Source organism: Pongo abelii, chromosome 13, assembly GCF_028885655.2.
Source record: "Pongo abelii isolate AG06213 chromosome 13, NHGRI_mPonAbe1-v2.0_pri, whole genome shotgun sequence".
NCBI lineage: Eukaryota > Metazoa > Chordata > Mammalia > Primates > Hominidae > Pongo > Pongo abelii.
The window spans coordinates 52,110,428-52,130,614 of NC_071998.2; the positions used below are offsets into that span (position 1 = coordinate 52,110,428).

The window sequence follows — 20,187 nt, forward strand, 5'->3', positions numbered from 1 at the left end:
AACACTCCAGCTCTGCAGGTAAACCTAGGTTCAAGTTCTTCACCTATCACCCACTAGGTTTAACCATGAACAAGTTACTTAATTTGTCCCAGCATCTTGCAGTGTATTTAAAATAAAGTGAGAAAATTCATGTAACGTGCCAACCCAGCAAGCATATAGTACACACAAATGAAACAACTGTCTCCTTACTAAGTATATAAGTTCAGTGTTAAGACTCATTAAAATTCAGAGTATAGCCCGGGTGCAGTGGCTCATGCCTGTAATCCCAGCACTTTGGGAGGCCGAGGCAGGTGGAGCACCTGAGGTCAGGAGTTCGAGACCAGTCTGGCCAACATGGCAAAACCCCCATCTCTACTAAAAAACACAAAAATCAGCCAGGCGTGGATCCCGCCACTATACTCCAGCCTGCATTGACAGTGCAAGACTCTGTCTAAAAGAAACAAAAACAAAAAAAACACAAAACCTCAGAGTATAGTCTTATTACCATACTGCTAGTAAACATTAGCAGTTTACCATTACATACTTTACCTCCTTTAATTATAATACAAAATAATTCCCATTTTCTAATGAGGTCCAGACATGAAATACATTTGCTCAAGAGATACACAGGTAAAAAATGTGGGAGTTAAGCTGAGAATACAGGTTCTCCAACTCTGAAAATCGTTCTCTCATTGTACCATCTTCCTTTTTTTTTTTTTTTCCTGAGACAGTCTTGCTCTGTTGCCCAGGCTGGAGTGCAGTGGTGCGATGTTGGCTCACTGCGACCTCTGCCTCCCAGGTACAAGCAATTCTCCTGCTTCAGCCTCCTGAGTAGCTGGGATTACAGGTATCCACCACCATAGTGGCTAACCTTTCATATTTTTAGCAGAGATGGGGTTTCACCATGTTGGCCAGGCTGGTCTCGAATTCCTGACCTCAAGTGATCCACTTGTCCTCCACCTCCCAAAGTGCTGGGATTACAGGCATGAGCTACCATGCTTGGCCCCATCTTTCTTTAATCACAAATTTTAAAATGCAGGGCTGGGTGTGATGGCTCACACTGTAATCCCAGCACTTTGGGAGCAAGTGGCAGGAGGACTGTTTGAACCCAGGAGTTCAAGACCAGCCTGGACAACATAGTGAAACTCTGTCTCTATAAAAAACTGAAAATTAGCTGGGTATGGTGGCACAGACCTGTAGTCCCAGTTACTCAGGAAGCTGAGGCAGCAGGATCGCTTAAGCCCAGAAGGTTGGGGCTGCAGTAAGGTATGATCATGCCACTGCACTCCAGCCGAGTGACAGAATGAGACTGTTCAAAAAAAAAAGCAAAAGCAATATGGTTCCATTTACATAAAGTTCAGAAACCAGAAAATTAGGGATTAGGGTTGAATAAATAAGTTAAAGATTATTAATAGGTTGTTAAAGGTTAACATTAATAAGAAAGTAAAGAACAAAGAAATGATTACCATAGAAGTCTGGGTAGCAGTTACAACTAGGGAAGAGGGAGTTATAATCAGGAGGAGGCACCTGGTAAGTTCCTGGGAGTACTGTTATTCTATTTCGTAACTTGGATGGTGTTTATAGACAGTGATCGTACTCTTTGTATTGTCTAACACATTTCATAATCAAAAAGGTAAAACATCAAGAACTGTACTGTGGACAAAAGAAATAATAAGATATCAATGATAATTCTCCTCTTTCCAGTACTTTCTATTATACAATGAGCATAAGAAAACATGTAAGAAGTTTAACAGTGCCATATGCTCAGCTAAACTGTAAAGGCTTACCATCATCATTCTAAACAGTCATCATTTAGGCCAGGATGACAGCCATTTGAAAGTACGATCTTTCTGGCATCATAAAAAGCTTCCATACACAAAAACCAAAATTAAAACCAACTTAGGTTCGAACGTCCATCTTGCTTCAGAAAATTAGTTCCCAATCTAAACCCAGTGTGATTCAATTTATGTATGGATGGACCCAGCCTCTGTACAATCTTTCATAGGCTCTCCATATGTAGTAGTTGTATCTAGTTTCTTACAATAACATATGAAAATATCTGAAACTGGTTAAATATTGCTCAGTTATCAAATAGAGCAAAATAATGATATTGGGCAATAAATAACTTCAGATTAAAATTTCTCTTTTTTTTGAGATGGGGTCTTGCTCTGTCGCCCAGGCAGGAGTGCAGTGGCACGGTCTAAGCTCACTGAAACCTCCGCCTCCTGGGTTCAAGTGATTCCCCCGTCTCAACCTCCCAAGTAGCTGGGATTAGTCGTACGCCACCACAGCTGGCTAATTTTTGTATTTTTAGTAGAGACGGAGTTTCGCCATGTTGGCCAGGATGGCTGCAAATGCCTGACCTCAGGTGCTCTGCCTGCCTCGACCTCCCAAAGTGCTGGGATTACAGGTGTGAGCCACTGTGCCTGGCCTAAAATTTCATTTTAACATACTGTTTAAATATTTACCTATGCCAGTTTTGAATAAAGTTAATTTGAAAATTCATCTTTTGTACCTGCTTATCATGATGTTCAAACAATATTTCAGTCAGAAGGAAAAGTCCAAAAATGTTTGCTCATCTATAAAGCAATTTCAACTATAGAAAGCTCTACATGTATAAAAAATATATTTTTACCAAGTGGCATAACCAAGAATTCAAGACAAAAGCAATACAATGCCCAATTTTTAAGTGACTTATAATCAACTTAAAAGTTTTTATATATTAACTACTCAGACTTGCACTATGGAAAATACAAAAAACCCAATGCAAATTTAAAACAAACCAATTCAGGCCAGGCACAGTGGCTCATGCCTGTAATCCCAGCACTATGGGAGGCCGAGGCGGGTGATACCTGAGGTCAGGAGTTCAAGACCAGCCTAGCCAACATGGTGAAATCTCGTCTCTACTGAAAGCACAAAAATCAGCCGGGCATGGTGGCGGGTGCCTGTAATCCCAGCTACTCAAGAGGCTGAAGCAGGAGAATCGCTTGAACCCAGGAGGCAGAGGTAGCAGTGAGCTAAGATGGCTCACTGCACTCCAGCCTAGGCAACAGAGTGAGATTCCATCTCAAAAATAAAATAAAATAAAAATAAAGCAAATCATTTCAAAAGTAGCAGCTTCTAAATGGTTTTCAGTTTAGTCAACAAGTCAGTATGTGATAAAAATTCTGTGAAGGCAGAATACCGATTACAAACATATGCTAGATATCCACCTATTTATGGAATAAACTATCCAGAAATATGTACTTCTATCTGAAAAAAATAAAGGCACCAGTCAAAATTTCAAATACCTATGACAATTACTAAGGTTCATCCCCCAAAAAGTAAATAAATCTACAGTAGCTTCAACTAAGATTAAACACAGCTCTAAATTTATTATTGTATGAACAGCAACCTTCTGAGAATTTAATTACTAGATTCCAATGTGCTCCTGAATGGGGAAAGGGCACCTTAATGTAAAATTTACTTGCCAATTTGTATAACCAAGCAGCAGCTGAACTGAAATTTGAAACCAGGTCTCCTGGCAAAGCTCAAGTCTTTAACATCTATACTAAATAGTAATAGGAAATAGAAGAGATGTCAAATAGAGTTTAAATTCTGTAGTTCACAGCCAAAGCACTAACACTGAAAATAAAAAGCAAAGACCTGCTGAGAGAAGTAATTTCTCGTGATGCTCTTCCGAATAAGATTGGGGAGGGAAGAGGAAGGAATAGTGGAGTATTGAGAAGTTTGCTAAACAGAAATTTAAGTTGACCTGAACTGCTGAACCTTGATTAATCTCAGATGTGCAGATACATTAAACTGGCCCTCCTTTGAAAGCAAATTCATCCTGTCACTGCCAAAACAATCAATTCAAAAGCAGCAGCTTCTAAACTCTGGTCAAAGATGAAAAGTAATAATGTAAGCTTAATATACAGATAGTTACATAAATATTCATAGATGCATACATACACAGGTTAGTACAAATATGTATTATTTCCTTGCTGTCTGTTGAAGGCTCTAAAAGCAATGACACACCAATACTAACAAGCATACCTAGAGCCAAGATCTTGGTTTTATTTTTTTAAATTTATTTACTTTGAGACGAAGTCTCACTCACCCAGGCCTGGAGTGCAGTGGCGTGATCTCGACTCACTGTAACCTCCGCTTCCTGGGTTCAAGTGATACTCCTGCCTCAGCCTCCCGAGTAGCTGGGATTACAGGCATGTGCCACAACACCCGGCTGATTTTTTTTTTTTTTTTTTAATTTTCAGCAGAGATGGGGTTTCACCACGTTCACCAGGCTGATCTCAAACTCCTGACCTGTAGTGATCCACCCTCCTCGGCCTCCCAAAGTGCTGGGATTACAGGCATGAGCCACCGTGCCCGACCCCTATCATTTGACAATTAAAGGAACCAGGGAATCTTGGAGAAATGGTTGATTCTAGGACTGAAGCAGGAAATAGACAAGATGTACCTGAAGCATGTTGTAGTGCCAGAAAGTAAGATAATGCTTAAGAAAAACAAAACACCCACAATAATGGGGGTATGTCAAAGGGACATAGCCATCAAATAAATGAGTTTCTAATGGCCAAAAGTGGAACAATTTGAGCAAGAGTCCATACTGATGTAAATGTCTGAATAAATACACCTCCAATGTTGAGTAATTTTAACTAATTTTTTGTAGATACTCTGCCCTTAAGGCAGTGAAGTACATTAACTTCCCACTCCTTAAGTGTGGACTGTACAGTGACTTTCTCTCAAACAGTACAGTATGGAAAGATAGGAAGGAGGTGTGGGAGTAGTTTAATAGTGGAGAAACTTGACAAACACTACCCCAGCCAGATGATTCAGGTTCACATCAGTGTTATTATTGATGTAAAACCTAAGTTATACTTAGCAAATAGAATACTGATAGTATGTGCCCTATATACGTGGTGAAAATACCTCTGCAGTCTTCCTCCCCAAAACAAACCCAGACAAATAAGGAAAACAAATGAATCCTAATAGGGGGAGATTTTACAAAATACCTGACCAGAGCTCCTCAAAATGGTCACGGTAATTGGAAAAAAAAAAAAAAAAATCCTGAGAAATTGTCACAGTCAATGTCAAAGGAGATTTAAAAACTACACACAGTATAGTATCCTAGTGGGATTCTGGAACAAAAAGAGGACATGAGGTAAAAGCTAAGAAAATATGGGTCATTAATTTCAACAAATACACCATACTAACTTAAGATGTTAAGAGGGAAAACTAGGTGTGGGATATATGGGAACTCTACTATCTTCAATTTTGCTATAAATCTAAAACTGTTCTAAAATAAGTTTATTTTAAAAGTAATGACAGAGGCGGTAACACAAATAAAAAAGTATTAATGTAAAAAATGTATTAAATATTGGTATTTAAAAGGGGGATGAAATCGGAGTAATATAGAAAAAATGGCAAGTTGGCTTTCAGTGCTAAAAATTCTCTCTTAATTGTGACCACTACATAGCACTGTTTTAATTTATGTAAGTCTTAACTTATTCCCAGATTCTACCTTTTGTTATTGCAAATTTTTTTCCTGTTCTAATTGACGTATTAATTCCTTGAGCTATCAGTAGCTCAATGTTAACTTTGAAGACAGCCACTTTAGTGATTGCTCATAACTTTCTAAAACATTTTCTCAGCTCTCCCAGGTATCCATAGGCTGTAACTTTGCTTTCTCTAATATTTACACTTTATTTTGTTCTCCTGCATAATTGCATTATCTAGTACTTCCAGAAAGACGTCAAATAAGGAAGCATGAATTGGCTTCCTTGTCTGGCTTCTGTCTTTAAAGGGAATACCGGTATAGAATGTGGTTTAAAATATTAACCTATTCTGTCTATTCCTCTTATCAAGAGTTCCTTTTTTTTTTGATACAGAGTCTCACTGTGTCACCCAGACTGGAGTGCAGTGGCGCGTTCTTGGCTCACTGCAACCTCCGCCCTCCAAGTTCAAGCAATTCTCCTGCCTCAGCCTCCCGAGTAGCTGGGATTACAGGCAACTGCCATTGCGTCCAGCTAATTTTTTGTATTTTCAGTAGAGACGGGGTTTCACCATCTTGGCCAGGATGGTCTTGAACTCCTGACCTCATGATCCACCCGCCTCGGCCTCCCAAAGTGTTGGGATTACAGGCATGAGCCACCACACCCGGCCAAGACTCTTCTTTTTAAAAAAAAAAAAAAAAATCACTAATGACTCAAATTTGTATTTAAATGCAGAAAACATTTTAAATTAATGTGTTTTCTTTGGCCTATTAGTACAATGAATTATATTGAAACATTTTATAATAATGAACTGTCCCCACATCCTGACAAACCATATTTGCTTAAAGTAATATATTTTTAATAAGCAGCCATAATTTTTTAAAAGCAAGTTAAATCAGCGAATACAGCCATAATTCTACCATAATTCTATTTGCTGACTAGAACTTAGGTTTTATGTCAATGTTAGTGAAGCTGATGTGCTTTTTGTCATGTTTTAGTATCAGTATTAAACTCAATTTATAAAGCAATAGGAAACTGTCCTTCTTTATGTTGTAGGTCAATTTAGGTAACATTATAATGATCTACTCTTCATAGGTTTAAAACAATTCAGCCACCCAAGCCTGGTACTTTCTTTGGAAACATGGTTCTATCTCTTCTTAATCTTTCTATATACATATGTAGATCTGTTGGCATTTTTCCATATATCCAAAATTATCTCCATTTGAATAATCTTGAATAATTTATTTCATCTACCAATTTTTTGGTCTTAAATGCTTTGAAAAACAGTGTAGGTGCCCATTTATCCCAACTGACAAGAATTAAGAAGTTACAAAGATAGGAAAGGATAAAGCAAAACTGCCATTCGATTATTTCTACACAATTTATTAGATTTGAAAAGGCTTCTGGTTACAAAAATCAAATAAATCAATTTCATTTCTATATATCAGCAAACAGATTACTATTTTAGAAGTTCACCATATATAATAATTGCATCAAAAACAAAGCTACCAGAAATAAAGCAAAATATTAAATATGTAAAGGAAGAACTGATTAAGATGTCAAAGATCTAAGTTAGCCAGGCACGGTGGCTCACGCCTGTATCCCAGCACTTTGGGAGGCCGAGCAGGAAGATCACTTGACCCCAGCAGGTCAAGGCTACAGTGAGCTGTGTTCACGTCACTGCACTACAGCCTGGGTGACAGAGTGAGACCCTGTCTCAAAAAAAAAAAAAAACACAAAAACAAAAAAGAAAAGATCTAAGTTAATGGAGAAGTCAAGTCTTTTAATGTTCATGAATTAAAAGACTCAACATTGTAAAGATAAAAAAAAAGAAACATTGTAAAGATGTCGATTCTCCAAGCTGATCTATAGATGCAATCTCCACAGAATCCCATCAGATTTGTAGAGCTTTATATGCTATTTCTACAGTTTTCATATGCAAATATTAAAAGCCAAGAGACCCTGAAGGAGAAAAGAAATTGGGGAGATAGGAGAAAGGGAGATCAAAACAGTCTATAAGGCTACAGTACTCAGAACTGTAATCCCAGCACTTTGGGAGGTCGAGGAGGGCAGACAACGAGGTCAGGAGTTCGAGACCAGCCTGACCAAAATGGTGAAATCCCGTCTCTACCGGAAATACAAAAATTAGCCGGGCGTGGTGGTACGTGCCTGTAATCCCACTACTTAGGAGGCAGAGGCAAGAGGATAGGAACACAGATAGACAAACAGACCAATGGAACCAAGTATAGTAGTTTGGCAGTACCCTGTGGGTGAACAACTAGTACTTCTATTCCTAGGTAGAAATTCTTGAACATATGCACCAGGATAACAGAAGGTTCAAAACAGCACTGTTTAAAACAGATGAAACTGGAAACAGCCCAGATATCTATGAATTATGGATTAAATATATTGTGGTATGTTAATAAAATGGAATGACATAATAGTGAAAAGGAATAAAACACAGCTATATGCAGAGAATCTTTCAATGCTGAGAAAAAGAATTCCATTATATAAAATTCAAATACAGACAAAACATACTGCCCAGAGAAATATACATAAGTAGCAAAAATAAAGAAAAACAAAAAGAGTATAAAAGAATAAGCAGTTTACCTCTTAGGGAGACAGAGGGAGAAGTGTTCTGATAGGGACACACACGAGGCTTTAAACAGGTATTTAAGGCTGGGCAAGGTGGCTCACCCCCGGAATCCCAGCACTTTGGGAGGCTGAGGTGGGCGGATCACCTGAGGTCAGGAGTTCGAGACTAGCCTGGCCTACATGGTGAAACCCTGTTTCTACTAAAAATACAAAAATTAGCCGGGTGTGGTGGTGCACGCCTGTAATCCCAGCTAATCAGGAGACTGAGGCAGGAGATTTGCTTGAACCTGGGAGGCAGAGGTTATAGCGAGCCAAGATTGCGTGTGCCACTGCACTCCAGCCTGGGTGACAGAGCAAGCCTCCATATCAAAAACAAACAAAAAGTATTTTAAATCAATCTACTTCTTAACCTGGGTGCAATTACACAAGTATTTCCTTTATTGCTCTTTAAACTGTACATATACATCTTGTACATTTGTCTGCGTATTTCGTATCAATTTTTAAAAGACTACTTTTAAAAGTTATGATATTAACATCCCAATCTTTATTTTCAAATGTCAATCAATGTTTACTTATTCAAAACATCCTGAAGAGAAAAGAAATTTATTTGTATTCTCACAACAGTAAGTCTGAAGAAAACAACATACCTTATATATTCCAAAGCCAGGATCAATAAGACGGGCACGAGCTGATGTAGATGGCTGATTGGAAGGTCCTACCCTCGGAGCTTTCTTTACTTTAGGTGGACTATTAGAACAGGGTTTAGCCTCAATCTGTGTAGATGTGCCAGGAAGATGATCAGGGTCTGGGCGAACTAGCAGCTGAATTATATCATTCAGTCCAACATCATAGTCAAATAAGGTATATCCATTTTCCAACTAGAAAATAAAGAAAGAATAGTGAAATGCTTCTCTAAAATGTATCTTACTACATTTTTAGTTGCTCAAATGTCCTAGCCAAACTTAAAATCCATAGCACTACAATTTAGAGATTTTAAAACTATTCTTAATACTTAATGGCCTCTGATGTCAGTGTCTTCTCTGGACCCCAAGACATTCTCTTTTTTTTTTTTTTGAGAGGGAGTCTCACTCTGTCGCCCAGGTTGGAAAGCAGTGGCGCAATCTTGGCTCACTGCAAGCTCTGCCTCCCGGGTTCACACCATTCTCCTGCCTCAGCCTCCCTGGAGTTGCTGGGACTACAGGTACCCATCATCATGCCCGGCTAATTTTTTTTCTATTTTTAGTAGAGATGGGGTTTCACCATGTTTGCCAGGATGGTCTTGATCTCCTGACCTCGTGATCCACCCACCTCGGCCTCCCAAAGTGCTGGGATTACAGTGTGAGCCACCGCGCCTGGCCATAGTCTTAATAATTACTCCACATTCACTACAGAGAACACTGCCAGCCATTAAAACAAAAAAAATGGGCCGGGCGCGGTGGCTCACGCCTGTAATCTCAGTACTTTGGGAGGCTGAAAAGGACAGATGACGAGGTCAGGAGTTCAAGACCAGCCTGACCAACAGGGTGAAACCCCGTCTCTACTAGAAATACAAATATTAGCCAGGCGTGGTGGTGGTACGCGCCTGTGATCCCACTACTCAGGAGGCAGAGGCAAGAGAATCTCTTGAACTCCAGAGGCGGAGGTTGCAGTGAGCCAAGATTGCGCCACTGCACTCCAGCCTGGGCAACAGAGGGAGACTCTGTCAAAAAAAAAAAAAAAAAAGGGGGGGGGGTGCGGAAGGCTGGGCTCTGTGCCTCACATCTGTAATCCCAACATTTTGGGAAGTCAAGGTGGGAGGATCACTTGAGCCCAGGAGCTCCAGACCAGTCTGGGTAACCCCATCTCTACAAAAAATAAAAATAAATAAATAAGATAAAAAACTTAGCTAGGTGTGATTGCACATGCCTGTGGTCCCAGCTACTCAGGAGGCTGAGGTAGGAGATCGCTTTAGCCCAGGAGGTCATGGCTACAGTAAGCCATGATCATGCTATTGCACTCGAGTCTGGGCAACAGAGTGAGACCCTGTCTCAAAATAAATAAATAAATAAATAAATAAATCCCAAAATGTTTCATTGTGGCTGTGACCTTATGACCTACACAGAAAAACTCTAAACTAGGTTTAATTTCTCATCAAGTTTTATTTTTAATCAGTGCTTGAATCAACTTCAAGAAATGTGAATTTTCAAAGTTGTTTTATGACCTTATTTTTCATAAAGACATTAAGTCATCAGCTCAGTGTTTCACTTTTTTAAAAAACACATTAAGTCAACTATGTTATCTTTCTAAAGAATTATCAGTAGGTTTTTATTTTTTAAGTCAAGTAGAAAAAAACCAAGAAGAGATAATTCTGTAATTCTTGCTCATGTTACTCCACTTGCCTGAAGTTCTCTAATTCTATCCATCTGCAAGAATTATCAAGTTTTATCAAGAAGTCTTCTAGGAAGAATAGTGAATAAATTATTTGCAACCCGCCCATATTTTGGTAAGGGTTATGGGTTGAAATCCTAATCCATGGTACTTGAGAATGTGACCTTATTTGGAAACAGAATCTTTTAAAGAGGTAATCAGGAAATAAATTTAACAAAAGAAATGTAAAACGTACTGTTACGGGCTAAGTTGTGTCCCTGCCAAAATTTTTTTGTTAAAGTCCTAACCCCCAGTACCTCAGAATGTGACTTCATTTTGAGATAGGGTCTTTAGAGAGGTAATTAAGTTAAAGTCATTAGGGCCCTAATTCAATATGGCTAGTGTCCTCATAATAAGGGGACATTTGGAAAGCTGCAGCAGGAAGACAATGTGAAGACACAAGAAAAAGGCAGCCATGTGACTGGAGTGAGGTACCTAATATAAGCCAAGAAAGAAAATTTCCGGCAAAGTGTAAAGGGTTCTGCGCCTAGAGCTATCAGAGGATGGCCCTGCTGACACCTTGCTAGACCTCTAGAACTGTGAGACAGTAAATTTCTATTGTTTTAAGCCACCCAGGTTTTGATACATTAGTACAACAGCCCTAGGAAATTAAGTCTCCATTTTGTTTCTTTATAAAGTTCAGCTGGCAATTTCACTATGATACAGTGAAACAAGAAAACTATACTCCTTTCAAGCCAGAACTATCACTTTCCCAGAAACATAATCAATTTTTAAATTGCTCATTTTCTACTCTTCATATATATTACTTTTCAACATTCACAACTCTAACACAGTTACGCCATATTTGAGAAGTCAACCAAACGGAAATAAAAGTATGTCCTGAATTTAAAACTTTTAATCTACTAGATCAGTAATTTGAATTCAGGTGGTCCAAGAACCCAACAAGCACAATCTCAAACACTACAGGTATTCACATTTGTCAAGTAGAACAAGGGATCAAGAATTTCACAAGTTTCCCAGTCAGGGAATTAAATTATGTACTACCTCACAAGTTAGCATGCTTACTCTAAATAAGCCTAAGTAGTATTCCAAGTCAGTAAGCAAATAAGCCCTGATAAGGATAGGGATGGGAATACTGCTTCCTTGATTAAAAAAAAAAAAAAAAAAAAAAAAAAAGGAACACCCTCTAGTCTTGAACTCCTGTGGAGGGAAAAAAAACCCAAAAAACTCAAGGAGCAAACACTGCATTCACACCATCATTTTGACATTCTCCAACACCCCCACCAAAAAACCCAAACAAAATACCTTACTAATTCTGGAGGAGCTGAAAAAGCATAACATACAACTGACAAACATTATGACTATTTTTAAATGGAAGTGCTTAAAGATAATTAAAAAAAACTCTAACAGTATAAAACATGCAAATTAACTAGTAGGATATTTCCAAAAATGAAGATAGCAGTTAAAGTGATAAAACTGCTGGAAAGTGAAAGAACATTTTTCCACTTAGGTTTGAGGGACCAGAGTCAGAGGGACGTTGAGGGTATTTCTACAGTCAACTCCTGGTTAGTTTCTACTAAATGACTGTCAGGAGTAAATACAAACTGTTTCAAGTGGTGCTTTTTAAAATTTGATTTGACAGGAAAAAATGTCGTAAAAGAGCACATGCCTAAGCAAATGTCTAAGCATATCTAGGCATGAGGCCCTATAAGTTACATCCACAGGCTTTTTAAAGACTTTCCCTAATTCATAGGTATTCCTCCAGCCGTCCTACAATAGTGACCATTTATCTACCGCAATAACAAGTTCCACACAACTTTATTCCACAAAGCTTCACATATTATGAAGAGCTGTGAAGTGTTGAGATGATTTACTTGAAAAGTACTGAAGTTCTTCCATATTTAATGAAAGTGAAGACTGAAAGTAGACACTCAAATTAAGCTCTAAGTAGGGAAAAAAGGAAGCGGTCATTTAGAAATTACAAACATCTGTGAGTCAGATGCATGTAACTTAGGTTCATCAATGTCTCAAAAGTAAATGAGAGAACTGCCATACTTGAAGATGGATATGCAGTATTTACAATACTTAAGAAGCAAAAATGGTTAGGATTTTTTGTCGGACCACTCTTGAAATTTTACTGAGTTGAAAGAAGAAACTCCAGGTAACAAAAGGAACTGCAACAATGATGCAAGGGAATACTAGAAAGCAAATGCCAAGTGGAAGTGGCTGAGAGGGCAGTGGGAAGTCATTCCCAAGCAACTACTGACTAGGGATGCCAGTGAAGGGCATAATAACTTTCACGTATCCATCACATATTATATATATGTATTATACATGTTATATACATCATATATAATATATACATAGATATTCCTTTAAATAGGCAAGTACTTTTATATTCTGTCTGAAAACCAAGGGGGAGAGGCAACTTTTTTCTTCAACTATGGTTCATGCCCCACATTGTTATCTATCTTAAGACCACCTCTATAGTGGTAAGGAGTGAAAGAATGACAGGAAAGAAAATCCTTTAAAATAGGAAAAGCTCTGGATTCTCAAAAGATTTAGAGATCCACCAACATAATAACTCTTCCTTAAAAAGACCCAATCCCCCGCGTGCCTCAAACTCAACTTCCCAGATAAGAATGTTCACAGCATGTTATCCTACTCTAACCAAAACTTATAGCCCTGAATTGCAGGTCTCCATTTTGACCCTCAAATGTGGAGTCAAGGCTGGGCACGGTAGCTTACGCCTGTAATCCCAGCACTTTGGGAAGCCGAGGTGGGCGGATCACCTGAGGTCCTGTCCTAGATAGAGACCATCCTGTCCAAAATGGTGAAACCCCGTCTCTACTAAAATACAAAAAATTAGCCGGGAGTGGTGGCGCACGCCTGTAGTCCCAGCTACTTGGGAGACTGCGGCAGGGGAATCCCTTGAACCCGGGAGGCAGAGGTTGCAGTAAGCCGAGATCGCGCCACTCCAGCCTGGCGACAGGGCAAGACTCCGGCTCAAAAAAAACCAAAAACAACAACAAAAAAACTGGAGTCAATTAACACTGCCTTCTCCAACTTCACTTACATACAGATCACCTGGAGATCTTGTTAAAATGCAGATTCTGTTTCAGTAGGTCAGCTTCAGAAGGTCTGGCGTGAGGATTCCAGGTAAAGCTAATGCTGCTGGTCCTGAGAATCCAGGGACCATACTTTGAATAGTAAGAGACTAGTGGGAGACTATCTTTCAACATTCATTTTCTAAACTCTGGTGTTATCAGAATCTCCCGTGGGGTCTTGTTAAATTCAACTACTTGCAGTTCTGGGGTGAGCTGAACATCTTTAATAAATATCCACAAGCGATTCTGATACATACCAAAGATTAAAAGCTGCAGCCTAACATACGAATGGAGTATGGGGGGCGGGTACTACTTAAATAAAAATAAATGTATTGTCTACAATTGATGACATTTTTCACTACGTGGCAGTAAAGTATTTTGAAGTAGGGGTACCTTTTTCCAATGAGGACATAGTATTTTACAGGATGGGGGCTTTCTGTGATGCCAATCCAGTAACCACCTGCTACAGGCTGGCTACCTCATCTGTGGAGCTCCAAAGACCACGAAAGATAACACTCACTGCCATAGCTACTTGTCAGCGCATAAGGAAGTGAACACACAGCTGGTACGAATGATCTTCCTTTTCTGTTTCCAAGTTAATGGCTGGCACCAAAGGTCTATTCCTCTTCCCTACTGGTTTATCACTGGGCTGAAGAAACCAAAGTAGTGAATTACTCACTAGGACCCTGGAAGAGGAAGTACAACGGTTATCCTCAGTTTTCCCTGGAATCTGTAATGAGCTTCCTGGTTTACTGAAAGTCTACTTTGTTGCCTTGAATTTAACCCAATCCCATATGTGATAATTATTTTAGCATATTTGATAATAAAGATTTTAGGGGTGTTGCCCAGGAACATCCTTCATTTCTATCTCTGGTGCTGAAATCACCAGTGTCCTAGAAATTCATGCACTATTTGTCCCCAGCTAGAAAATAAAATGCATCAGACGATTACATGCTTTTTCACTTATGATCAAAAGGAAACGGTATCAGCCACTTTAGGCACAGCAAAGCAAATCTATGTAGTATTTAACAAGTGTACAATTATTTCAAAAGCAAAGCTTGCAACTAAATACCTGTTTTTACAAGTCAAACACTAAGGAGTCCGTACAAAACTGGCTGCAAACACAAATCAAAGGTGCTATAACATTATTTTAAGGAGAGAAAGAAAGGAAAAAAAAAAAAAAAAGCTCTCTCCTTCCCAAAGTGTAATTTGTTACTATGAAATTTCTGGACAGTCTTCGAAGACTAAGCCTGTGAAGGGGAGGAAAATATTCCTTTTAAGTAGTTTGCAACTGTAGGCTACCTCTACCAAATCAAAGAGCTACACTTATTTAAAACCACAGGATTGGAGCCCAACTGTGGTCTATCAACTCAGTTGTTAGCCCAACTGAGTTGGGCTAAAAACTGGGGAGCCCAACTTTTTAGTGTATTAACAACGACATGAAGACAAAGAAAAATATGATGGATCTGAGTGGCTATGGATATAGATTATAAGAGACTTGTGGAATAGGAAAAAAACTTAGACTGGCCAGACCATAAAAATACCAGAGATGCCCACAGACAGCCTTCAAGTATGCACCGCTGGCTATGCTGCAGTGCTGTGCTTAAAAAGTAAACGATTTGAGTATTAGAAGGTGAGAAGTAAGAAAAGCAAAACAGTCTTATACTCCTTTTCACTTCGGGAATAAAACCCCTGGCCTATATAGGGCATTCGTAAACCCGGCCCCCGGTTAAACCGACAGTTTCTTCATGCCCAGGTCTCTAACCTCCCTCGAGACATTCCAAACCTAGGAGAGGCGGCGAGGGAGACGGACCAGAAGTTCTGGAAACCCTTCGAATCTTCAGTTTGCGCGAATCCTACCACAGTCAGAAAGCGGAGATAGGGTTCTTGTTCTTGAGGGCTCAATGCCCGAGTTTCCCCTGTTTGAGAGCCTAAGACACGTAAGAGCCACGGAAGCGAGGCGAACACTCAGCCGAGTTAGCCAGCCCTCCGGGTCTCCCGCGCGGTGGCATGGCCGCCAGAGCCCTCTGCCCTCCCCGCCCTCTGGGGGCCCCAGGCCCCGCCGAGCGCGGGAAGCGAGGGACCTAGGCGCCCAGTGCCTACGGCCGCTGTCCTACCAAAAACAAACGGCGAGATATTTGCGCTCCGGACGCCCTCACTTCTGACCCCGCGCGGCGCACCTCCAGTTGGGGCTGGCAGGGACCCACTCCCCACCATCCGGCGGGACTGGGCCCCGCACCCTGCGCCTCGCGGGGGCTGCCCACCCGCAGCGGAGCCAGGTAAGCCCTGCGCGCGCGGCGCGCCGAGCCCTCGGACCTGTGCGCCCAGAGGAGCCCAGCTGTTCCGGCCTCCAGCTTCGGTAGGGGCGCGGCGGGCGCACCTCACCTGCTTGCCCCGGTAGAAGAGGCGCTGGCATTCGGGCCGCACGTCGAACAGCGCCCACACCCGCTCGCGCAGCTCCTCAATCGTGGCTTTGCGAGACACGTCCTCAATGGTGCACGTCTTGGAGCCATCAATGGTGCGAACCTGGATCCACATCTTGGCGCCTAGAGAGGAACCGGTCCCCTTTGTCTCCCCCTGAGCTCTGGGCGCCGCGCCCCGCCCGGCCCGCGCCGCTTCCCCTGCGGCTCGGGCCCTCCGCGGCAGGCGGGCGAGCGCGCCCACTGGACCGACCGGACGCCGGGCCCGACAGACGGCGACGACTCTCAGCCCGCGCGCCCGACTAACCGACTTGAGAAGAGACGACCGGAACCACTCTGAAGCGCTGCCGCAGACACCGCTTCAAAAATAAGAAGAGGCCATGTCTGCGCCGCGCACAGTGTTTACTTATAGAGCTGGAGCTCCCACATGGAGGTCACGGCGCCAAGCCGGATCTCGCGAGATCCACGCCGGGCTCCGCCTTAAAGAGGAAGCGGCCCGGGAGACGGTTACAGACCCGAGGGAAAGAAAATGGACAGGCGCGGAGAGGGCGGGTCTGAGGGGCGGGGCTACCAAAAGCCGTTACTTGCCCCACCGCCTGCACCTGGCCCCTGGGCACGCCCTCTAGCCTTTGGGTTTCGGACGGTTGCGCGGCTACCCACATCGGTTGCCGTTTTGAGGCCTCGTTTCAGAGCTGAGGGGGCGGGTGCCTCCTCAGGCTTAGCGGATATGGTTCTTTGGTCTCAAAAACACACCAAAAATAAGAAACCCTGGCGTGCACTTGTATAATCGTGGAAAGGGGGCGCGGGCGGGTGCGGCCTAAACTTCTGAGAAAGAACTGAAGGAAATGTGCGCGCTCCACTGAGCTCAACAGGAAAGCTACCGCCACGCGGCCTGGCGGGTCGGGTCGCCCGGGAAAGGCCCCGGAGGCCCTCCTGCTTCGCGAACACGTTTCCCGCCTGGCCGCAATGCTGCTTTCGCGCGGAAACCCACTTCCGAGGGTTTCCCGTCGCCTGGCGGAGGCGGCAGCTCCAGGCCCATCCTCAGGCCGCGGGTCCCGCTGGGATCGCCCTCTCTGGCCTGCAGCGCTCCCAGCCGGTCCTCCGGCCTTGGAGAAGCCGGGGCAGCTGCCCGAAAGGCCGCTCTCTAACTCCAGACATTTCCGTTCGTAGACCTTCCGCGTTAGGGGTGCCTTTGGCCTGAGGGATTGCGGGTTTGCGGGTTTGCGGGAAACAGTTTTAAATAATGCAGAGCTACGCGCCTCCGAAGAAAAGTCCAAAGACCCTAGTAGGATTAAACTCTCAGAAGTGGGCCCAACGCAGCGCTACCTAACAGGGCTTCCCCCACCCCTCCACCCCGCCTTCTTAATCCTTCCCTGCTACAGCTGGGGAGTCGGGGTGGAGGTGAGTGGGTTTATTTATTTATTTATTTATTTATTTAGAGACGGAATCTCTCTGTCGCCCAGGCTGGAGTGTAGTGGCGCGATCTCGGCTCACTGCAAGCTCCGCCTCCCGGGTTCACGCCATTCTCCCGCCTCAGCCTCCCTGGGGTAGCTGGGACTACAGGCGCCCGCCACCGCGCCCGGCTAATTTTTTGTATTTTTAGTAGAGACGGGGTTTCACCGTGTTAGCCGGGATAGTCTCGATCTTCCTGACCTCGTGATCCACCCGTCTCGGCCTCCCAAAGTGCTGGGATTACAGGCGTGAGCCACCGTGCCCGGCCAAGTGGGTTTATTTTAAATGAAAATGTCTTCGCAAGAAGGGAGAGAGTATAAGGTAAACAAAACAAGACAACTTGGACTTCATATTTGCCAAAATTGGTAACTTAAATATTCAGATAGGTGCTAATTATTCCCATAAAGGTACAGTACCATTTTTTTGTAATAAACTAGTAAACAGCTAAAATAATTACAAGCACAGACAAGTCCAGTAGTATATAATGAAAAAGAAGAGAAAGGCTGGGCGCAGTGGCTCAGGCCTGTAATCTCAGCGCTTTGGGAGGCCGAGGTGGGCGGATCACTTGACGTCAGGAGTTCCAGACCAGCCTGGCCAACATGGTGAAACCCCATCTGTACTAAAAATATTAAAAAACTAGCTGAGCATGGTGGCAGGTGCCTGTAGTCGTAGCTACTCGGGAGGCTGAGGCAGGAGAATTGCTTGAACCCGGGAGGCGGAGGCTGCAGTGAGCCGAGATCACGCCACTGCACTACAGCCTGGGCGATAGAGTGAGATTCCATCTCAAAAAAAGACAGAGAGAGAAAAAAAGACGGCCCAACACAGGAGAGACAGAAAAAATTAACTGCACATACATATTTTGGGTTTTTGCCCCTGTGAAAATTTCAGTCACCTAGAACCTCTGAACGTAATTCACTTGTCTACCCCTATTTTAATTAAAGCAAATATTGAGTATTTATTACATATGTAAATGAGATGATATTTAGGTTGGTGCAAAAGTAATTGGGGTTTTGCCATTACTTTCGATGGCAAAAACCACAATTACATTTGCACCAACCAAATCTACCTAAAGCACACTTACTACCTACCCCAATAAGGCAAAACTATTTATTATAAGGTTATGCTATTTACTATTATAAAGTTATTCTATGGCTTTGTGGAGTTACGTTAGGATTTTTTTTTTAGTTACGTCTCACAAATTACAATCTAGTTGAGATAAGATTTAACAAAAATGAACTATTAAAGAATAACTTAGTACTAAACACTGATGTGGGCGCAAACCATGATTAGAGATGAGAGGAGAACTAGAATGATTAAGAAAAGGGGAACTAGAATGATCTGGAAGCTTAAAGATAACTGTACAACTTGACACGAGTTATGTGATACATGTTAGTAGGAGGCAGCATTTAAATGTTCAGTTCATGGACTGAGATAGACCGGAATTGTAATCCCAGTTTTACTGCTTGCTTAAAAATGTGATCTTGTACAAATTACATCCTCAATTTCCTCAGTGTAAAATGGTGCTTGAAATAACCTAATGATTCTAAAGTGGTTTGCATACTATCCCTTAGTAGTACACAATAAATTATTTTAGTACTGTTGTTATGGAGAAGATTTAGATAAACAGAGTATGCCCAAAGAGGAAAGAGTGCTTAAACAAAGACACAAAAGTGTGCATTTTTTACAGGTCAGAAGAGACTGCAAATCAGAGAATGGCTGACTAAATAGAAAAGGACAGTGTGTGAAAATTAGCATTCAAAGCAGATGATTTTTGTGGGCCCCAGGGAAAAACTAAGATTTTTAAGGAGTAGATGGATGTAATTAAATATGCATTTGAAATAATAGCAAAAGGAATCTGGACAGATGCCTTAGGAAAAAAGTAAGGAAGAGGGAGATGGGGGGAGAACTTATTGTCAGAAAGTTTACGGAGGAGGCAATTGTGTCAGTTTTGGTGAAATTAGTGGCGGTAAGTAGGAGAGGAGAGGATGTATTCCAGTGTATTCTAGAAAATCGAGCCTATAAAACTTGTAGGATTGTGGATATAAAGGATGAGGAAAATGGAATGTTGAGAACAGTTCCCAAGTTTCTAGCTTAGGAGATTTAAATTGATGGCTCTAGCAGATGGTGATGCTCTGAACTTGAAGAGGAGGCACATTGGGAAAATACAGTGAGTTCCAAATGAGCTGTGTTGCCTTTGAAATGCATCCAAAGTATAGCATCTGTCTAGCTGGAGATGTCTAACTGACCACTGGAAATAGAAGTTTGACGTATTGAAGAGAAATAGGAAAGTTCTTGAAGAGGGACTTTTTAAGACCTCCTGTACACACTCTTATGAGATTTATCTTTCTTAATGTGATGGGGCTTTAATGGAGAACTGCGGGGGTGGGGAGGGGATAAGAAGACTGTCTCAAAATTAGGTATCTACTGAGACTGTATAGGATTTGTGTATAGATCCCAAACGATCTATATTGTTAAGCACAGAGTTTAGAGATGTAAGACTCAAAAATGATGTATTTGTCCTGCAGACCAAATGAATTACATCTGGAAACATAAATTTACATATGCAGTAGGCGGCTTAGGGTATACACAAATAACTGCAAGTAATGATTCTATATGTAACAAAATACACCCTTCCTGTGTTTCTCCATGTAGTACTGTGTACTGTTTTCTCTCTTTGCCTACAGTACTGTTGTTGTGTGCTTAGGCATCCGCCCAGTTGTAAAAACAAAATAGTTCTCTGACAAAAACAGCAATATGAGACAGGTTTTTTTTGTTTGT

The 20,187-nt window shown here is 41.8% G+C and overlaps 1 protein-coding gene across 2 annotated transcripts in view; it reads right to left on the reverse strand.

Moving 5' to 3' along the window:
* UHRF2 (ubiquitin like with PHD and ring finger domains 2) overlaps window positions 1-17,394 on the reverse strand; it is a 94,448-nt gene extending 77,054 nt beyond the window's left edge. Inside the window, exons 1-2 of one of the 2 annotated variants that reach the window (XM_054546682.2) lie at window positions 15,923-17,394; window positions 8,711-8,941 (exon numbers count right to left, since the gene is read on the reverse strand). In XM_054546682.2, the coding sequence (XP_054402657.1) occupies window positions 8,711-8,941; window positions 15,923-16,075 (384 nt within the window). In that variant the 5' untranslated portion in view covers window positions 16,076-17,394. Of the gene's footprint in view, window positions 1-8,710; window positions 8,942-14,057; window positions 14,604-15,922 lie in introns of those variants that run through there. The other variant, XM_054546683.2, reaches the window with a different exon arrangement.
* Window positions 17,395-20,187: the final 2,793 nt, after the last annotated feature.